Source organism: Euprymna scolopes, chromosome 6, assembly GCF_053919585.1.
Source record: "Euprymna scolopes isolate OS-2025 chromosome 6, ASM5391958v1, whole genome shotgun sequence".
NCBI classification, from domain to species: domain Eukaryota; kingdom Metazoa; phylum Mollusca; class Cephalopoda; order Sepiida; family Sepiolidae; genus Euprymna; species Euprymna scolopes.
In genome coordinates, this window is record NC_136487.1 from 10,542,478 (window position 1) to 10,564,376 (window position 21,899).

Consider the following 21,899-nt stretch of genomic DNA (forward strand, 5'->3'; position numbering starts at 1 on the left):
CAATATACAAAATTAAAAATAAAATCTGTTACAATGTTCAAATTAACAAAATTTTTCTATATGTTAAAATTTTCATTTAAATTTGAAAAAGTGAAATCTTTTTACAGTAAATTTGAACTGTTAAAATATGTAAAGTATAGGTTTTATTATTGGAATCCTTTGAGATGAGTAATTTGCTTATTTGCAGACTTTTATCTTCATCTTTATAGTTGCTTCACAACGTTTTGGCCAACTATTCCTCTGGTCTTCGTCAGGTGGTTAATTGCAATGTTAAGAGACTTAGCATTCCTTTCCTGTCACAGTTGACCACCTGACAAAGGCCGGAGAAATAGTTGGCCAAAACATTGTGAAACAACAACCACGAAGATGAGGATAACAGTCCACTAATAAATAAATAAATAAATAAATAGACAGATTTTATGTTTTCCTAAATTTTATTAAGTTCAATTTTGTAATTTCAACTTTAGAAAAATTCTCTAAAATTTTTTATTTTAGATATTAAATCATATGAATGCATATTTTATTCTATTTTAAAGCTTGGACAAACTAATCGACACAATTTAAAGCTCGGACAAACTAATCGACACAATTTAAAGCTCGGACAAACTAATCGACACAATTAAATTTTCAATGAAAACTAACTCCTACTTCTCAAAGGGAGGCACACTGGATTAGGACAAAAATAAAAATCAGACAGATACTACACTTTGATTTAAGCCAAAAGGCCAAACAGAACAAGGTGAAATCATTTTGATTTTTAATTTTATGTTTACAAATTTAAGGTAGAGAACTCCTATTATATTCTTCAATTTAAACTGATTTATCCTCTTTGCTGATTTTCTATTTTTAATTGATTTTTTAAAAAGCTTTTTTTTTTCCTTGGATAAGGGTTAATGAGCTGGAAATCTTGTGGAGTAGACCTTTATGCCATACCCTATCAAAGGCCTTTGATATGTCCAGAGCAATAGCCCTAGAAAGGAAGCCTCCATCGAGAGATTCGCTAACCCTATGAGATATAACTGTTAGCACATTTGGTGTAGATCTAGCAGAACGGAAACCATATTGCATGTCACTAAGAAGGTTATTTTTACTGAGATGGTTGACTACTTCTCTATTTAACAGATTCCAGCAACTTACTCATGACACACAGGAGACATATGGGTCTGTACTGAGAGGGAGATGAACGATTACCTGAATTCTTAAATACAGGGCATAGTGATGAGATTTTCCAGGGTGACGGGAAGCAATTCTCCTTAAGACAACACTTAAACTTGTAAGTATGGGAGCTAGTTCTGGTTGAAGCTTTTTCAGCACTATAATTGGAATGCCATCAGAGCCAGTTATTTTACTGGAATCAAGGTTTTTGATTAGCTTGGCAACATCACGCACAGATATTTGTATGTCGCATAACATGTTTTCTGATACAAGAGGAAATATGTACAGGGGGGGGGGGGCTTGATCAAATAGGGAAGAATTAGCTGCAAAGTTTTTGGCAAAAGTTTAATTTTGTCTGATGCTGATGAGATTACCTCAAGTCCATTGATAATAGTTAGGATAGAGCACACGCTTCTGTTCAGGACCGTTTACTAATTTGCCAAAACTGGTGGGAACAAAGCTGCTGCTCAGTGACTTTGGACTTAACAGACTGAGCATACAACTCTCTTGCGTCCTTCATTACTCTATTACAATGGTTGCTGGCAATTCTGAAGGCGGCTTTAGTCTGTATATCTATTACGTTGGAAGCAATGGAAAAAATGATTTCTATGCGCAACACATTCTGGAGAGATCCACGGTTGGCCGTTAGATTTTTGCTGGAATTTTTTGGAGGGTATGAAGTGGTCTATACCTACAATTAATCATTCTGTCAGGTCTGATACTATAGAGGATACATTCTTTTTAAACATGGAACGCAGAGGTAGATTTAATATAAATGTACGGAAGCTATCTCGGTCAGCCATAGAGTATCAATATACTGTACAATGGAGAAGTATGTCTGAAGACTTATTACATTTTGTTTTTATTTTAACTGATTCAACCGAATGGTTGGAAAATCCCAGTGGAGATAGAATGGAACATGAACATAGCTCAGGGCAAGTTGTGAGAAAAAAGTCTAGGAGACTTGCATACTGACTGTCAGAGTCAGGCACACGGGTGGGTCTGAACAATCTGAGTTAGGTTATAAGTAATGGAGAAATCGTGACAGAATTTTCCATCATCATCTGTCTTGTTTGAGTGGACTAACCATTCTACATTTTGAACATTGAAGTCTCCACAGATGTGAATGTCAGCTGAAGGATGAGCAGACAGGATGTGATCAATTTTCTCAGATATGCTCTTAAAGATAGTAACTCCACTGTTGTGGGGACGATAGATGGCAAGCGGTGTGAGCAAGTGCAACCCAGAAGCATACATTGGGTAATTTAGGGTCTTTTCTGGAGATGTCCCCACCACATCTTTAATGTAGACATGTATTCCATGCCCATGACGATCTTAGGGGTCAGATTGTGATGTTAAGTCAGAGTACCCTTTAATTATGAACTCATCTAGAGAAATACTCGATCCAATGCCAGTTTCACTTAGGTTTCAAGCTGGACTAAGTAACTTTTACAGTAAACTAAGAACCCCAGGATATGTTTTTTTCAGGTTACGATGTGGAATACAATGTTTTCCGGCCACAGGTTATTTGGCCCACCTTACGGTGTTATTTATAATGTTATTTGATTATATACTGTAATGTATTTTTGTTACTAATTTTTAATGTGTACTGTAAAATGTTTTGCTTCGGCCCTGCATACAGCGATTTCACCTTACAATCCCAACCCTGGAACGGATTAATGCCATATCTACGGTATAACAAAGTATGTTGCCTAGTTTCCAGAACAAACAGAGTCCGAACTTGACACACCTAGGTTCTCTGTATCTCTAAACAGTTAGCCCCCCCCCTCCCATTGTCAATAAAATGGTCAAACAACAAATGAAAATATGCTAGTCAGAATCAAAGTTTAATTTCTTAGCTTAAATGTTATTCCAGTATGACTTTGGAAACAAGATATTTTTACATAATAGAAAAATCTGTATTTTCCATAAAAATTTACCTGGCTCGGATTAAACATGTCAACTGCTTACAGTAATCTGGAGATGATATAACCAGATTAGAAAATTCTTCAGAGATGCATGATGAGGATGAACAACCAGCCTCTGAGTAACAGGATGCCAAGGCAATCCAATAATGAACATTTGTCGGATGCAGTAGTAGAAGTTTCTGAAGAACAGTTTTATGACCTTGGAGAAAAAAAAATGGAATCTGTTTATGTTGGAATTCTTAAAAGAAAAGAAAAATGTATATTTTAAAGATTTATTGGTTCTTATTTAGAATTCAACCTAAATTTTAAAAAATATATAAACTCGACCCTCGTGCAGTTTAGATAAACCAAATCTCAGGAATATACGGGGACATAGTTGACGGTACACAACCTGTAAGAATGTTATTTGATTGGCTATTGAAAATGACGTAATTATTGTAAAAAAATATTTTAAAGAATTTAATTCTTGTTTAATTATTAATTACTTAATAATAATTATTATAGAAAATATAATTATAGTAAAAGTGGTGCTTCTCGATCAAAGAACTTATGCAGACTCTTTATTCACCATTTTATTTTATTTCAATTCAAAAAAAAAAAAAAAAAAAATTGGGGGGGGGGGAAGAAATTCCTGTTTCATTTAAATTATTTGTTTGAAAAAGAAAAAAAAAACAATTTTACTTGTTGCTTTCATTACAAAATTGTTTTATTAAAATAATTTTTTACACAAACTTGAAAAAAATTTTTTTAAGATTATATATTGATATATTTTTATGCAATAAATGTTTTCGTTTTCAAATATTTTTCTGTTCGAAAAAAAAAAATAGAATCAGGTATTTCCTCGTATATTAATATACATCTGAGAACAATATCATTTCTAATTATGTTTAATTGTTTCTGTATTCAATAAAATTCATGTAATAAAAAATTCTGTATTTAATAAAAAATATTGTTTTCTAATATTGTTTCAATTTAATTTCATTACGTTAATTTCAATGTTGTTTCATCTTAATTTTTAAATTCTTTTACAATAATTACGTCATTTTCAATAGCCAATCAGGCGCTGTACCATCAACTATGTCGCCGTATATTCCTGAGATTTTGGTTTATGTGTACTGCACGAGAGTCAAAAAGTCTTTATAATTTACGTACCCATCATGGAACAATGATATCATATTCCGAAAATCACAAATGGATTATGTAGTTTTATTTTTAATTAAGAAAATCAAATTTTATGAGTATCTGGCAAGTAACTGTCTCGCTCGTCATTTTGAAAAAAATGTCAAAAAACAAATGGAGATAACTCAACAATAATTTACAGTTATTTATGTTGTCATGCTTCCAGATTTTCATTAATCATTTAAAAGTAAAACTACTTGATCAATTTACATGATTTTTAGAATAGGATATTTCTATCCTGTAATAGGCAATAATGTAATATTCCATAGGCATGCAGTTCTTAGAAAGAAGCTTTGTTCATCGAATTTACGTTTAGGTACAGATAAAGAGTCGGGGAAATTATTGATAGTGGTTTCTGCTAGACGAGTGTTTCTTGTGAAAGTTTGGCGAGGGAGGACCATAGATTGCAGCTCAGTCGAGCACTTGCCATGAAAATAACGATACATCAGAGACAAACTCGCAACATCTCTTGTGTGAGAAAGAGGTTAAAGGGAAGAGAAAAGGACATCCCCTACGAGGCTACGAAATCTATTTTGAACTCTATCAAGGCAGGATAAATCCTTTCTGGCAGCTCCTGCCCAGATGTGGCAACAGTATTCCATCCTTGGACATACTTGGCTCTTATATAGAGAATTGCATCAGCAGTGAGATATCTAATGGATCGATAGAAGGATCTCACCATTTTTCCAGCGGCCTTGGCAACGGATTTAATGTATGTGTTTCATTTAAGATCAGAAGTAAAGTTCAAGCCCAGAAGCTTGTCAAAATATAAGGCTTCCTCAAGACGAGAGCCATTCATTTCAATTGATGCCAGATGGGGATCAGAGCGTTGATGATGTAAAGATAAAAGCTTGGTTATAGATGTATTAAAAGTAACAAGCCACCTCTTTCCCCATTGTACCACTTGCTCAAGATCAGAGGAGAGAGAATCTGAGAGAACTTGGTCGTTTATGGTCTTAGATGTGCTACCATAGATAGTAGTGTCATTAGCATAAATATCTACAAATTATGTAAAGATGTGATTTGGAAGATCATTAATGTAGATCAGGAAGAGAGTTTGGCCCAGGATGGATCCCTGTGGGACTCCAGCATTAATACTATGAGCTTCTGAGTTTTGCCCATCAACTACTACTCTTATGAACCTATCGGAGAGAAATGATTTAATTATTAAGAAGATATTTCCAGCTATACCATAGCTAGAGATCTTGTGAAGTAAACCTTTATGTCATACCCTATCAAAGGCCTTTGATATGTCAAGAGCAATTGCCCTAGAAAAGTAGCCTCCGTTGCGAGATTTACTAATCCTAGGAGATATAACTGTTAGCACATCTGCTGTAGATCTAGAAGAACGGAAACCATATTGTGTGTCACTAAGAAGGTTACAACCATCTCAGCAAAACTTACATTTCCAGCAACTTACTCATGACGCACAGGAGAGTTATTGGCCTATACTGAGGAGTGAGCGATCACCTGAATTCTTAAATACAGGGCATACTGATGAGATTTTCCAGGGTGATGGGAAGCAATTCTCCTTAAGACAACGTTTAAACAGTTTTGTAAGTATGGGCGCTAGTTCTGGTTGAAGTTTTTTGAGTACTATAATTGGAATACTGTCAGGGCCGGTTGTTTTACTGGAATCAAGGTTTTTGATTAGCTTGGCAACATCACGTACAGATATTTGTATATCACATAGCGTGTTTTCTGAAACAGGAGGAAATATTGGGGATTGGCGGCCTTGATCGCAAAGGGTTGAATTAGCTGCAAAGTTCTTGACAAAGAGTTTGGTTTTGTCGTAAACATCATAATTTTTCTGTATTTTTTTAATTAAGTTGAATTCTAAATAAGAACCGATGTATCGATTTAATCTGCACATTTTGTGATAAAAATATGATTTACACTTAAGCGTGACAGATCAATGGGCAGAGATGCATCTAAATATGCTTTAGGGTGACCCCCCCCCCAAAAAAAATGACACCCATAAAATCGTTATCAATGCATTCAACAACTGAATCATATTTTGCACAAATAAACTCTAATCAACTTGCATTTGGATAGACAAGATCATCAAGAGTTTGAAGTCAACAAGGGTATTAAATGGAACGTGTTTAACGAATACATCACACCTGTTACGACACCTGGTGATGAAATAATGCAATGATGGAAAAGCTAAACGTGGCACCATGCAAAATGAAGTGCATTATGTTCAGCATAGAGTTATGCGATAGAAAAACAAACATCAAGATCAGACAAAATGGACCACAAGGTAATGGAAAAGACAAAAGGATGGTTAAAAATCCGGTGGAGAGACAACCTCGACAGATAATAGAGTCCTACAAAATAATGTGAAAGGAAATAAGACAAGGGTTCCTCTTCAAGATTTGATGTAAAAAAAAAAAAAAAAAATGGTGAAGAATAAGACACAGAAAAAGAGAATAAAAATAAAAAGAAAAGACAAAGTGAAAAAAGAAAAAATAAAGAATAGAAAGAAAAAGGAAAAAGAACAAAAAACTCCAATCAGTCATGGAAGTCCAAGTCGTTTGTTTCATTGCTGTTCAAATGAGAAGCGCACTTGCATACGATGTGGAAATTTGTCAATAACTCTGATACACCTACCTCTCGGCATTGCACAGATTCAGTTCAAGAATAACCTGTGGATTGCTTTAAGCGATATAAGGGCTCTACATGGAGAGTGAAACAGTCGCATTTGTGAGTGATTTTTCAAAGTGGCGACTAGAAATAATAAAACGCTTATCTTTAGGCGATTATGTTTCCATCCGTGACAATCTTCCAAAGCTCACTACCGAACGAAAAATATATTTTCAACTTTTTTAAATTTCATAAAATTTGTTGTACATTTAGAATTACACTTATTACAAAAAAACACAGAAAAATCTTTATGATGTACATACTCATCACAGAATGAACGTCATATTCTAAAAATCATTTCCTACTTGGCTAGTAAACGAAAATATTTGTCAAAGGTCAACTAAAGATAAGTATCTGCCACAGATAAAACTTTGGTCGATTAAAGTCGGCCGAGTATGAAACTTATTTTCTATTGAGGAGACAATCACCAAAATGTGCAAGCTTATCTTTGAACGGTGATAAAACAAAGACTGTTCGACATTCATAAGTGAAACTTGGTGGACAAGTCAGGCAAGCACTAAAATTTATTTGTATGAAAGAATATGGTTGGATTCAAGAAAAGATTGAATTTTACATGTGAATATCGAATGACAAAAAAGCTGAAACCAAATTTCCTACACGCCCATTCGGCATCGTTACGCGGGGGTGGGGGGGTGGGGATCCATTTGTCACAATTTAGTTTTATTTGCAGCCAAATCATTTTTAGCAGTTTTTACGAAGAAAGTCAAAATTAAAATCAAAGACACGTGTTTGGGGAAGGAGACAGGAATTTCTTGATGAAACTAAAGTCATCTAATTTCCTTACCCTCTTCATGAACCATTCAAAATTTTTTTTTTTTTTTTTTTTTTTTTACACGGTGGTCACCACTTATCAAGGCCCGGAAGCCATACAGGAATAAGGGTTATTGCAAGTACAGTACGTTAGTGTGGAGATTTAATGAAGCGTCTACTTTCACGGCAAAATCAACATTTCAGTTTAACAAGCTCAGCATGTGGGGGTCTCCTTCCATAAGTGAAAAATTTACTTTCATCATGACTAATGTTTGTGCAAAATTAAAAAAAAAAATTCAAGGCGTAGTTAATGAGCAAAGTGTGAGCACATGAACAGACGAACGATTTTAGAGCAATTTTACTCATATAATGACCTCTAGGGGAGGCAACCAGAGTTATCCTGGAAAATCTGTTCTGACAAAAATTTACTTTCACCATGACTAATGTTTGTGCAAAATTAAAAAAATTCAAGGTGTGGTTGTTGAGAAAAGTGCAAACAAATGAACGGATGAAAGGGAGTGAATTACTAGGTCCAATCTTTCCTTTGTTGGGGAAAAAAAAACAAACATAAGACGATAAAGGCAAAGCAATATAAGACTTCAAGAAAAAGAGGGAAAGAACATAAAATGGAGAAAGATAAAGCAAAACAAAAAGAGATGAAGATAAAATACAGCAAGACTAGTTATGGCTGCTTTTCTCTAGATCTCTCCACATTGTCACCACATAAACAAAATGAGAACGCTAATTCAAATTGTTATCTCGAAAATTTTAAATGTAATATCAAATTTCTTACAAAGTTTTTCTGGTGCTTGTACAGAATAATGGATTTCATCAATAAATGTATATATGCAAAAATACTATTATGTACTTATGTGTTGTGCAAAAATTGTAAAACTTATAAAAATAATTGAATAGAAAATCTGCCAGAAATATTTTTTTTTTTAAACATACATATTAGCAATCCACCATTTTCTATTCTTTTTTTTTAGTTTGTCAAAAATCATAAAAACTGCAGTTATCTCCCCTGGATTTAAGTCTTCAATATTACAAATGTGATAAAACTATTATTTGATAAACTTTATTTTTACTTGTAATTATTTTTCTACTCAATCATTTTTTGCAATTTTTACTAAAATAAAAGTATGTAAATAATGTTTTCAACTAAAATGCTTTTTTTTTTTTTTTTTTAAATCCCATTATACTAAACAGGCATAATTTTTCCATTATTATATTAGAATTTATTAGTGGCACTTGTACAGTTTAGTCAAGACATTAAAAAATGAAAATATCGAAAAAAGTAAATTGTATGTATACGTTATGGGATGAAGTTCTTTGAAAAAAAATTTCACTTAATTTCATCAAGTAGGTTTTTTTTTTTTACAGCGAAAAAAATTTGTTATGATACCGAGCAAAATGTTCAATTTTTAGGAAGAAAAGCTAGTATTTAGAGATGGGGAGAGGTGTCAGCGCTTTAACACGAGTTATCTCTCTTTGTCATTTATAAAATTCAAACAAATCTTTTTTTTTAATCCAATATGACCGCCTTCAACGCAGTCTCATAAAAACGTGTTTTTCCGCTGTAAAAAAAAAAAAAAAAAAAAAATTACTTGATGAAATTAAATGAATTTTTTTTTTTTTCGGAGAACTTCGTTCTATAACGGATACATACAATTTAAACTTTTTTCGATATTTTCATTTTTTAATGTCTTGACTAAACTGTACAAGTACCTTATTAGAGAACAAATAAAATACATTAGGAAAAATCCTTGATAAATTTTTGTTTTTGAAAAGTGACATACAGAAATCAAAGGGAAATAATCCATCCCATCTTAATGTCTAAATATTTTCCACTTTATTTACAGTTAAAATAAATTCTTCTGATACAATAATATTTACTATTATTTATTTATCAAGTGAAACTTGTGTTATTGATTTCCCAGAAACAAAAAAGTAAATTTCCTAATGTTAGATACAACAAATATTTATGTATTCTTGATGTTTGGCCAGAGTTCCTCCAATATTAAAAAACAAAAATAAAGAAAAATCTGTATGATGTACATACTCGTGGCGAATAAAATATTGTATACCAAAAATCTGTACAGTATGGCTATCATTGTAGATCGGGTGAGCCGGTTCCACCTGCCGAGTTGACCGTATCTCAAATTGAGACTGACCACACTCGACGATTTAATGCTGCTGTAGATATGAGTGTGAGCTATTCACAATTCCTGTGACACCAAAATTCACATTTATGATGTGACAAAAATATCATGTTCCAAAAAATCACATAAGTAGTTTTATTTTGAATAAGAAAAAATATAATTTTTAGCTTAGCAAACAGCAACAATATCACAAAACCATCTGGAAACAAGGGAGAGGACTCCAAATAATTCAAACTTGTGAGATTTTAGAAAGCCATTCTTAACAGGCATTTGAAAAACTCAAATTCACTTAAAAATGATTTTCTTAATAAAAATAAAACGTGATCAATTTACGTGACTTTTGGAATATGATATTTTTGTCACTGGTACCTACATGATACAGATTTTTCTTCAGTTTTGCTTTTTTTTAATATAGCAGAAATTCTGAATAAGCACAATATTCTTTTCATAAAAAAATCATGATTTTAGTAGAAAATAAGTTGCTTAAGAATAATGTTGAACATGAGATATAAGTGACCATACATTAGCAAATAACCCATTACGTGAAAGAAACATCATTTTTTTTATTAATTGGAAATTGTAAGACGAATTCATATCAAGGGAGATTATCCATTCTTGATTTAAATCTAAACAAATACAAGTAACAGCCTGTCAAATACTTTTATATTATAGTAGACCTACAAGCATGAAATATGATAGAAATGATCCTCTACACATGCTGATTGTCAGGAAAAGGGTCATATTTATCATTTTTCTTATAAAAGGGTTCCAGTGGAAGTAGAAATCCCTCACTTAATGTTTTTTATTAGATTTTACTAGAGTACAAAAAGATTGTACAAAGTTTCGCGAACACAAAATTGTACAATAAATTTAAGTTTAAGGAAGGGAGAAAGTGGATCTTGGGTTTACTTTTTGCAGTCATGCAACTCTTGCTTCTCTTATTTTGTCCTTTAGTCCTCACATTCTAGCAGCGATATTTTTCTGACAAAGAGGGAAAAATTGCTGTTTACTGCGTCAGAATCTATTCCATCTAACACTTATCATTGGCAACTTTTTGACTCTGAAGTAGTATTTTTTTTAGCTTCTTACATCAAATGGCTTTAAGTGGCCTTGTTTGGAGCGATTTCCATTACAAAAAAAAAATTTGTAATACCAATATTGCTACTTTTCAAACATACCTTGTCTTTCAAGTATTCAAATATAGATATCTATGTTTGCCTTACCTTCAATATGACCACACGTTGAATAAATATGTTGCAATAAAACCAGATGCCGTGTACGATGGGAAGGAATCACAGCTTTTAAATACTGAAAATATATTAAAATTTTTTTAAATATTATATATATTAGTGATGGGATGATTCCAATATTTTTCCTATTTCGATACAATTACCGATTCTAAATTTCCGATTCTGAGTATTTAAATTTATGAATGTTGAGTTGTTTTTGTTAGAGAGGGCAAATTACTGCAAACTCATGTAAAATGTGTATATATTTTCACAAATGTAAAAATTCACTTATGAGTTTGACCTATAGAGTTAAGTTTTACTGGTAATTTAAAAATCAATAAATATTTATCATTTCATCATTCATATGAGCTGTGAAAAATTAAGTTTTAAACAAAAACTAAGAAATAAAATCTTTTAAAAGAATCGTTTTGGGCATCGAAAATAAGCACAAACTTTTCAGATTCCGATATACCCAAAAGTTTGTTTTTTTTTACATGGGGGTCACCACTTATCAAGGCCCGGAGGCCACTCAGGGATAAGGGTTATTGTGTGTACAGTAATCAATGCGATAGTATTGTAGTAATCATCAGTATTGGAGATGTCTTACTTAAGGAGGCGGTTTGTCAGGAGTTTGTTTATGTTGGACTTGAAGACGTCCAAGTTGTAGTCAGGTGGGAAACAGGCAACCGGCAGAGAGTTCCACAGTCGTGCACTTCCGAGAAAGAAGCTCTGCTCATGGAAACTACTTTGGATTTAGGCACAGATAAGGAGTGGGGAAAACAGTAGTTTCAGCCAGACGGGTGTTTCTCGTGAAAGATTGGCGAGGGGGGACGAGAGATTGGAGCTCAGATGAGCACTTGCCATGGGAATAACGATAAAACAATTTTTTTTATTTTTGTTTAATCGTCCCAACACTAATATATATATATATATACATACATACAAGCACATATCATTATCATCATATTCTGTTTAATGTCTGCTTTTAATGCTAGCATGTGTTAGAGGGATTTTAAAAATTGACTTTCAAACTAGCCTAAATCTTTTTTCTTCCTTCACCGAGGATCACCTCAGTGCACAAATGAGTTAACTGAAATGTCAAACAAGACATAGAAGCACACGTATCCATACTGAAATGCTAACCGTAAACCCCTTACTCTTCCAAATTGTTTACTTCAATCTGTGCAGCTGCTATTTCTCTCAGGCAGCAAACATTCCATCGATTCAACTGCCATAGATCAACTACAAATAGCAGAAATTTATAACATCTAGAAATTACTGTAAGATTTTAAAAGCCTCAGCAGTTAAACACAGTATACAGAAATCATAAAAAAAAAAAAAAAAAATGTATAGAATCACACAAATTAGGAACTTGCAATTTCTGGAAAATCTATAATAATTTGGCTACTAACAGGCAATCAACAATTTTCAACCAGTATGAACCTTTTTGCACGCCAACAGATAAAGCTGAAGTACTTGTCCGGTCGTTTGCTTTGAACTCCACAAATCCCTAATTTCCCATTACGACAGAAGACACACTTAATGATTTGATAATCACTTTCCCCCACGTTCAAGAATAACACTTCCAAAGTATGTGGTCCAGTTATAGTAATAAAAAAAAATGCTCAGCTAAGATGGCTCCATATTCTCTCCAAACTTAATGTTTTGCCGAATCTTGATTTACTGATAGCTGAAAATTGACTATGGTATCAGTGTTCAAAAATTCTGGGGAAAGAAATAATCTGCAAAGTTATCGACAATGCAATATAAACATGGATCCGTGGTATGATGAATATGATAAAGTATTTGGTAAAAAGTTCAATTGTAAGTTACACTGTTCTGGTGGTTAAAGGTCCAATTCTCAGTGCAAGTAGCACTCAAAATACAATTACGAATTAGGATTTCTATACAGTCATGACTGATGGCACAAGAGCATGTTACTCCCGTGGATTAAATAAAGAGTTCTATTCAAAATTCTGTGCAGATTCACAGAGTTCAACAAGATACACCTGAAGAAGGTCAGAGGTTACATCAGCCGAAATGTTGTGAAAATAACATTCAAGATGAGAAGAATAATCCGAAGAATCCAAATATGTAAAAACACTGTTGAATATCCATCAACAGGGTCATCTTAAGGATCATAGCTGAGTGGAAGTAGATGCAGTGTATGACAAAAACTCATGTATAAAAGTATAATGGTATATCTTTAGTTTGTTATAATGGAGGAGTATAATGATTTGCAAATATCCTCAAACTACCACTGATTTTTGTTATGTCGCTTATTCAACTTCCTCTAGCCATGCTGTCATCTTGTTGCATCTTGTTTATTTAGCAAATGAATTTATTTATTTCAATTTTATGTAGGTGGCATAGCTGGTCTCTTTTCTGCCAGATCAAAAAAAAAAAAAAAAAAAAAAAAAAAAATTCACGATTGCAACGACCCTCTACTCAACTTCCAGCTATATATTATTTATTCAGCAAACATTTTATCTTTCTTTCCTCTTTATGCAGCTGGACTCCTTGTCTTGCTACACACGTCACATGCTATTCTTCTGTTCAGACAGGTAACATTTATTTTATGATAGTCTTCTGTAGATTCAATACCCTGTTTACTTAAACGCCAGTAAAATTGTTAAGATCACCTGGCTGATGGATATTCAACAATATCTATTATAATCATTTTTTTTCATATTCACAAATCTTACAGTTTGTATTATTATCATTATAATGAAAAGCATTTTAATTTCTCAAAAGTTATTAAGCAAGATCATTACCAATTTGTTAGCAGTCGTAACGGCCATGTCAGGATTTCCAAGATTCAAATGACACCTCGCGATCGACTCCATCATGTCTTGATACATAGAGTTATTGTGCTCAGGTAGAAGTTCTGTAATGAAAGCAAACAGAAATAATATTCAAGGGCAATCAATATCTCTACCAGCAAATTTGACAGAAATTATGAACAAAAGCATTTGCGGTTTTTCCATGAAAAAATATTTTTCTGTGATGTAAATGTTAAGCTCATTCCTTTCAGTTGTTCCCATAAATGCTGGTAATTCATTTTTTTTTTTTTTTTTTTTTTTTATTTGAGAGTCAGCACTTATCAAGTCCCAAAGGCTACTCGAGGATAAGGGTTAATGAATGTAAGGTCATAATATAGTAATTGTTGTGTAAATTAGGTAGAATTTGATTATTTATGGGAATGGCTCAACAAGAACTTGTTTACATTGGATTTGAATGTTACCATGTTGTATTCAACTGGGAAGCAGGCCAACAGAACAGTGTTCCACATGCAAGCAGATCTGGAAAAGGAGCTTTGTTCATGGAATCTGCATTTAGATTTAGGCACAGTTAAAGAGTGGAGGAAATCACATAGTGGTTATAGCTAGTCAAGTGATTTTTGTGAAAGTTTGGCAAGGGAAAATGATAGACTGGAGTTCAGTCGAGCACTTTTCATGAAAATAATGAGCAAGGACGGGCTTGCAACATCTTCTGGTGGAAAGAGGTTGCAGGAAAGAGGAAAGTACAACACCAACTAGGTTTTGAAGCCGGTTTTGAACTCTATCAAGGCTGGATAGGGTGCGCCGAGCAGCTCCTGCCCATATGTGGCCACAGTACTCCATTTTAGGGCATAGCTGGATCTTATACAGATCAAATAGAGGATTGCATTGGCAGTGAGATGCTTACTGGAGCAGTAGAGTGATCCAACCATTTTTTCAGCAATCTTGGCAACAGATCAGTCGAACTTCCCCAAGATGAGAGCCATTTTTTGCAATTGAGCCGTGGTGGAGGTCAGAGCGATTGTGATGAAAGAAGAGAAGTTTGGTTTTAGGTGCATTAAAATTAACCAGCCACCCTTTTCTCCATTGCACCATGTTCTCAAAATCAGAAGAGAGAATAAAAAAAATCTTGATAATTGCTGACCTTTGAAGTGTTACCATAGATTGTGTCGTCTGCATAAATGTCTATGAATGATCTAAGAATGTGATCTGGAGATCATTGATGAAGATTAGGAGGAAAGTTGGGCCTAGGATGGAACCTTGAGGGACGCCATCTTTAATAGTACGAGTTTCTGATTTCTACCCGTAAACAACTACTCTATCAGAGAAAAAGTATTTAACTGAGTTGACATTTCCAGCTATGGAATAGATGGCGATTGTGTGAAGTAGACGTTTATGCCACACAATTAAAAACCTTTGATATGTCAAGAGCTATTGCTCTAGAAATTAAGCCCCCCCCATCGAGATTCACTAATACTGTGTGATATATCAGCTGTAGATCTCGCAGAACAGAAACCATATTGCACGTCACAGTTCAACTTAATCATGATGATAGGTGCCTGATAATGTACAATTCTGTGGCGGAGAGTTGTCTCCGTAAAGCAAGAAAAGGTGAATTATTTACAGACATAATAAGTTTACGAGGCAAATGACAGCAAAACTATGATAAAATAACACAAACACATGCTTTACTACCCTGCTCTCATCAGCCGCCAACAAACAGTTTTGGTGGCTAAGCAAGAGTCTCATTTTTCATCTAAGACCAAGGATTAAAAGAAGTGGTTGTAGTTGTAGCCCAATGTCAGCTTTGGAAAAGGTACATTAAGAATACTGGTGACTATGTAGAAAAATAAATTGTGGAGCATAAAAAGTTGTTTGTTTTAATGGTACCACTTCCGTCTTCGTAGCTTCAACATGTTAGTGTTTTTTTTTTTAGTTCAAAATTAGGTGTTACTTTTTGAATGACCCTCTCTCTCTCTCTCTCTATATATATATATATATATATATATACACACATACAGGGTGTCCACAAAGTCTGGCTGCATAATCTACATAGTGCCCACAAAGTCTGGCTGCATAATGTAGCCAGGCTTTGTGGACACCCTATATATATATATATATATATATATATATATATATATTAGACGTTAATGAAACCATGGTCTAACTTAAATATGAAAAATATAATTTTTAAATAAACAATTTGTATTTTCGTAATCACTTTATCGATTTCTTTTCAACACATCCAGACACCCTTTATATAATTCCATGTATCCACATAAAATGTTATAAGGAAATATATTTTAAGTATTGACTTTCAGTATTCACTTCAATAGTGCTCAATACGCAAGTATAGCAAGGTAGTAAGTTATGAAAATCGATTCATCACAATTAAGCTACACAGAGGTTTCCGAATTTCATCCCAATCTCATTTTAGCCTGATGACTCCCTATAAGAATGAAACATGGAAGTCTATGTAATTTCCATAAACAGATTTTCACCACTATATTACTACTACAATTATTTTTTAATACCTACAGACACTAGTGTTTCATCCTTTTGGGAATCATCAGTGCAGAGTTTACAGCCAACCGGGAGATTCAAAACCAGCCACAAAGCCATCTGACTCCATTAACAAGAAACAAACCACACAGTCAACGTTCACCACCAGAAATACAGTTAAAATTAACATTTATAAATGTTAAGATGGCGAGAAGGATTTTATGACCATAATCTGCTTAAGTGACAGAGTTTTAATTTCAACTTAGAGTGCTCAACAATAAGATCGAGTTCTTAAAGAGGCTGACTGAATTCATCAATAAAAATACATCATTCATGCTTGTTTAAAAACGTTTCGTTTTTTTTTTTCATAATTTAAAAATGTTTCGCTTTTTTTCATAATTTAAAAAATGTTTCGCTTTTTTTTCATAATTTAAAAATGTTTCGCTTTTTTTTCATAATTTAAAAATGTTTCGCTTTTTTTTCATAATTTAAAAATGTTTCGCTTTTTTTTCATAATTTAAAAATGTTTCGCTTTTTTTTCATAATTTAAAAATGTTTCGCTTTTTTTTCATAATTTAAAAATGTTTCGCTTTTTTTCATAATTTAAAAATGTTTCGCTTTTTTTCATAATTTAAAAATGTTTCGCTTTTTTTCATAATTTAAAAACCTTTTCTTTTCATAATTTAAAAAAGGCCATGTTATTATTTTCAACTGATCAATGTAATATAACAATGCAATCACCTACTGATAGCTTGCTCGTACTTTTCCAGAGCAACTTCATATTTCTTCTGGCCCAGATTGTAGTCACCACTGAATTTCAACAGCTGCAACTCATCCTCACAACCTTGAGTTGAAACCTCATCTTCAAACCACTGCAAGAACAAAGATTAAAAAAAATAATACCTCATTCATTTAGTTGTTTAATATTTGCAATTTATTTACTTATTTAATATTTGCAACATATGAAGAGGAGTTTGTCATCCAGCTTTAATTTTAGTTTAAACTAATGTTGGTATAGTTTTATCTCCATATCACAATCAGATTTCCACCTTCAAAATGACATGAATAAAAGCATTAGTATCTTTTTTTAATATAAAATTATTAGATTAAAGATGAAATAATTTAATAGAGAAATTACGACACTCATATGTCTACATGTAGTGTGTAAACATTCTTTTAAAGCATTTTATTTGTCTACTTAGGCATGACTTAATACCAACAACTCTGACATGAGAAAAACGAGCCTTAGTGAACAGGCCTTCTAAATAGCATTACAAGTGTATGCTGTATTTTCATGGACATCAGCAATGTTACATACCTAATGTGATTCAACAAGTCATATCTTTTTTATTTGGAGGTCAATTTTTAAAAGAATTATATTGATGGAAAGAGAATAAAATAAGCATTCCAATGATGTTAATTTATTTTTCTGTATATCATGCGCCAGTTTAAAAAAAAAAAAATTGAAATTTGTACATCTGAATTCATGGCTTATGATAGAGATACATTAGATTTGACTGCATAATAAGAAAGAGCACACAATTTTACATAAGAGTGCCAAGTTTCATGAGAATAACTTGAAAAATAAATAAATGGTGGCGAAATTACCGAATTTCTTGAAATTCGGAAGTCCATAATTTAGCCCACTTTTTCTAAAGAAACATGTCCACGGAAAAGCCTAAATTTTGGCACTTAAAATTCTCATAATTGTTTAACTACTGATGGTATTTGCATAATTCAAATGATTTTAAGCATCTTTTACATAGCTCTTTTCATGCAAGTTGATAAAATTGTTGTATAATATCGGGATGTTTGTAGTGCCATGTTGCGCACGGAAAGGGACCCTGCACTCATCCCCGGTGGGCTTTCCTGAGGCCACAGCCCTAGTTGAAGGAGGGACAGCTGATGGTCTACTTGTGATGCATGTGTGATACTATGCATAACCTGTTCAGCTGTCCCTTACCTAACAGAAACTCATTAAAAAATATTTGATGACAGTACAATCTAAAAATAAGCTTAAACCAGGCTTAGGGTCAAACAAATCCAACTTGCCTCCTCCCTTGAGGCTTGCATTCACAAATATCCGTGGGCTTAGAACTAATTTAGCTGATGTTGAAGCATTTCTCCTAACAAATACCCCGGATATTTTAGCACTAAGTGAGACTAACCTATACTCCTCCATCCCCTCTAACTACTTTAACATGCCTGAATATCTCCCACTCTGCCGTAAGGACTGACAGACACATGCACGGACTTGGAGTTTACATTTGTAATACCCTTCCCTTGACTAGAGAAACAAACCTAGAATCGGATGATCAAGCCTTTATGTGCTTTAGACTAATCATGCAACACAACATTAGCTACTTTTATTTTCTCTACCGCTTTCCCTCGACCCAAGACTGCACCATAATAAACAAAGTCTCTGACAGCATAGACACAGCACTCTCCCTCGGCACTAGCGCACAAGTACATGTATTTGGTGACTTTAATGTCCATCACAAAAACTGGCTTGGATTCTCTACTTACACAGATGCAGTGGACAACGCAACTCATAGCTTCTCTATATCTCACTCCCTATCACAAATTGTTACTTCTCCAACCCGTTTCCCTGATCAGGAAGAACAACACCCATCACTTTTAGATCTGTTTTTGACCACAGTTCCTGATGATTGTATAACGAATGCTGACAGCCCACTCGGGAACGCTAATCATGCAGTGATAATGGTTGAAATCGCCCTAAACTCTAGAGCCAAAACTGAAGAGCCAGTGCTCAAAACAACGAGATATTATAAAAAGGCTGACTGGGAAACCATCAGAGATCTTATCAGAGATACCCCATGGGGAAATATTTTTTCTCTTCCTGCTGAACAGTGTGCAAACGAGACCATTGAATGGTTCAAAACTGCAATCGAAGCGCATGTCCCCATGCGGAAATTTTATAGCAAGCCCCACTCTCCCCAATGGTTTACTTCGACTTGCGCAACTGCCATTGCTCAAAGGCAGCATGCATACCGCAGATTTAACTGACATAAGTCCAGTTCAAACAGACAGAAGTACATAGAAGCTAGAAGTAATGTTAAGAAAGAAATAGCGACAGCTAAGAGAGAATTTACACTAAAAAATGCATTGAAGCACAAAAACTAGGAACTCGTGACTTCTGGAAAATCTACAACAGTGTAGTAAATAATGGGCAATCAACAATTCCCCCACTAACCAACAATCACGAGGTTGTTTGCTCAGCAACCGAAAAGGCTAGCATGCTTGCCAGTCAGTTTGCTTCAAACTCCACACTGGACCCTTCCAACCACCCCCTACCTGACTTTCCTATGGTGACAGATGCCACTCTAGACGATCTGAAAATCACCCCCGATCAGGTGTATGCTATCATAAAAAACCTTGACACTTCAAAAGCATGTGGACCTGATCCCAGCTGTGCTATTAAAAAAGTGCTCAGCTGAAGTAGCTCCAGTTCTCTCCAAACTCTACAACAAATGCCTTAATGAATCTTGCTTTCCGGGCTGTTGGAAAACTGCTTCTGTGGTACCAGTATTCAAAAATTCTGGCAAAAGAACTGACCCATTAAATTATCGCCCCATTAGCCTCCTCCCACTTTTTGCCAAAATATCAACCATGCTCTAGTCCATCACCTTACAGATGCTAAACTTCTGACTGACAAACAATATGGATTTAGACAAGCCCGTTCCACAGCAGACATCCTAACTGTAATCTCTGAACGTATATACCATTCACTGGACAAAGCGAGGGAGGGCAGAGCGGAAGCTCTAGATATATCTAAGGCTTTTAACAGAGTATGGCATGAGGATCTCCTCAGGAAGATTAGATCATACGGTATCACTGGTAGAATACTTAACATAATTAAATCCTTAGATAAGAGAAAAATCCAGGTTGTCCTCGACGGTCGTACATCTAAACAATATAATATAAATGCGGGAGTGCTCCAGAGGTCTATCCTTGGACCTCTACTGTGCCTGATATTCATAAATGACCTCCCCGACAAAATTGCCTCTGAGATGGGTATATATGCTGATGACACCACACTCTATAACAGGCACGACAGGAAAACAAATGAACATATATCTAAAGAAATGGCAGAAACACTAGAGAATGATCTCCAATCTGTAGTGGAATGGGGACAAAAATGGATGGTCACGTTCAATGCCGCCAAGACTAAACTAGTTTCATTCAATAATTACAAGAAACCTTCTCTACCACCTATAGCAATGGCCAACAACTCCTTATCTGAGAGTATGTCTTTCAAGCTCCTTGGCCTAACGTTCACAGGAAACAGGAGTTTGAACAATTACATCGAGTGCATTGCCAGGGCCGCTGCAAGGAAGGTGGGCTCTCTCTACCGTGCTAGAAAACTACTAACACCCGAAAGTATTCTGTACCTCTATAAGGCAACCATTCGCCCATGTATGGAGTATTGCTGTCATATTTGGGCCGGTGCATCGGCTACTAGTCTCTCGCTCCTTGACAGGGTTCAAAAGAGAGTCGCAAATCTGATAGGCCCTAAACTGGCATCAAAACTTCAGCCTCTGTCCTATCGTCGAAACGTTGCATCCCTCTGCCTGTTCTACAAGTATTATCATGGTGAATGCTCTGAAGAACTGCAAGCACTTGTTCCCCCACGACGTGAACACCCTCGACAGACCCGACAAGCTGCAAAATCCCAGCCCCACACTGTAGAGATCCCTAGATGTAAAAGATCTTTCTACTCCAGTAGTTTCTTCCCCAGAACCGCTAGACTTTGGAATTCCATTCCAGGTCCCTGCTTCCCCAACTGTACTAACGTGCAGAAGTTCAAGTGCAAGGTGAACAAACATCTTGCTTCCCAAATCCCTACATAGTACCCCAGTAGTTGTTGTCCCTGATAGTAGCTCCCTACACCAAAGTGGCAATGTGCCTTGTTTGGGGTAAAAATGTAATTAAAAAAAAAAATAAAAAAAATAATTATCTAAAAAGAAAAATATCAACTCGTAATGCTATTCTTAATGAAGGTCATGCATATCCTCCATTTAAAACTATAGGGGAAGGATCCTAGCCTCCTGAATTCTCCTCCAGAACAGTCCTAAAATCTATTTTCAATCGATATATTACACAGTTACTGAATTTTCCTACCTTGCCAAAACTAATTACCAAATTTTCCTATATATATATATATATATATATATATATATATGAAAAACAAAAAATAAAAATTATGAAACCAGTAATAATATTTTAAAATGCTTAACATAATACCATTTTATCCTGTGACACTAATTCTGGCATCACAGAGTTTAACTTATTAAAGTCTTTCCTGCAACAGTGTGAAAACCGTTTAATTTCACAACTGTTTATTTTTAATTCTTTTCTTCAGCTTGTTTATTCATTTTTTCTTTCACCTGATGATGATTTGACAAAGAATCGAAAACGTTTGTGATACATATGGAACATGCATTAAGTTTTTAGAGTTTAACACAAAAGAAATGTACATACGAAAAATAAGATAATTAAGCTAAAAATTTCTGGTATTTTTAACAA

The 21,899-nt window shown here is 34.3% G+C and overlaps 1 protein-coding gene across 3 annotated transcripts in view; it reads right to left on the reverse strand.

Moving 5' to 3' along the window:
- LOC145277500 (uncharacterized protein C8orf76 homolog) overlaps positions 1 to 21,899 on the reverse strand; it is an 83,000-nt gene that overhangs the window by 7,851 nt on the left and 53,250 nt on the right. For all 3 annotated transcript variants that reach the window (XM_080128893.1, XM_080128891.1, XM_080128892.1), the window contains exons 3-6: positions 17,098 to 17,224; positions 13,845 to 13,957; positions 11,065 to 11,149; positions 3,096 to 3,282 (exon numbers count right to left, since the gene is read on the reverse strand). In XM_080128893.1, coding sequence (XP_079985019.1) covers positions 3,096 to 3,282; positions 11,065 to 11,149; positions 13,845 to 13,957; positions 17,098 to 17,224 — 512 coding nt within the window. The remainder of the gene's footprint in view (positions 1 to 3,095; positions 3,283 to 11,064; positions 11,150 to 13,844; positions 13,958 to 17,097; positions 17,225 to 21,899) is intronic.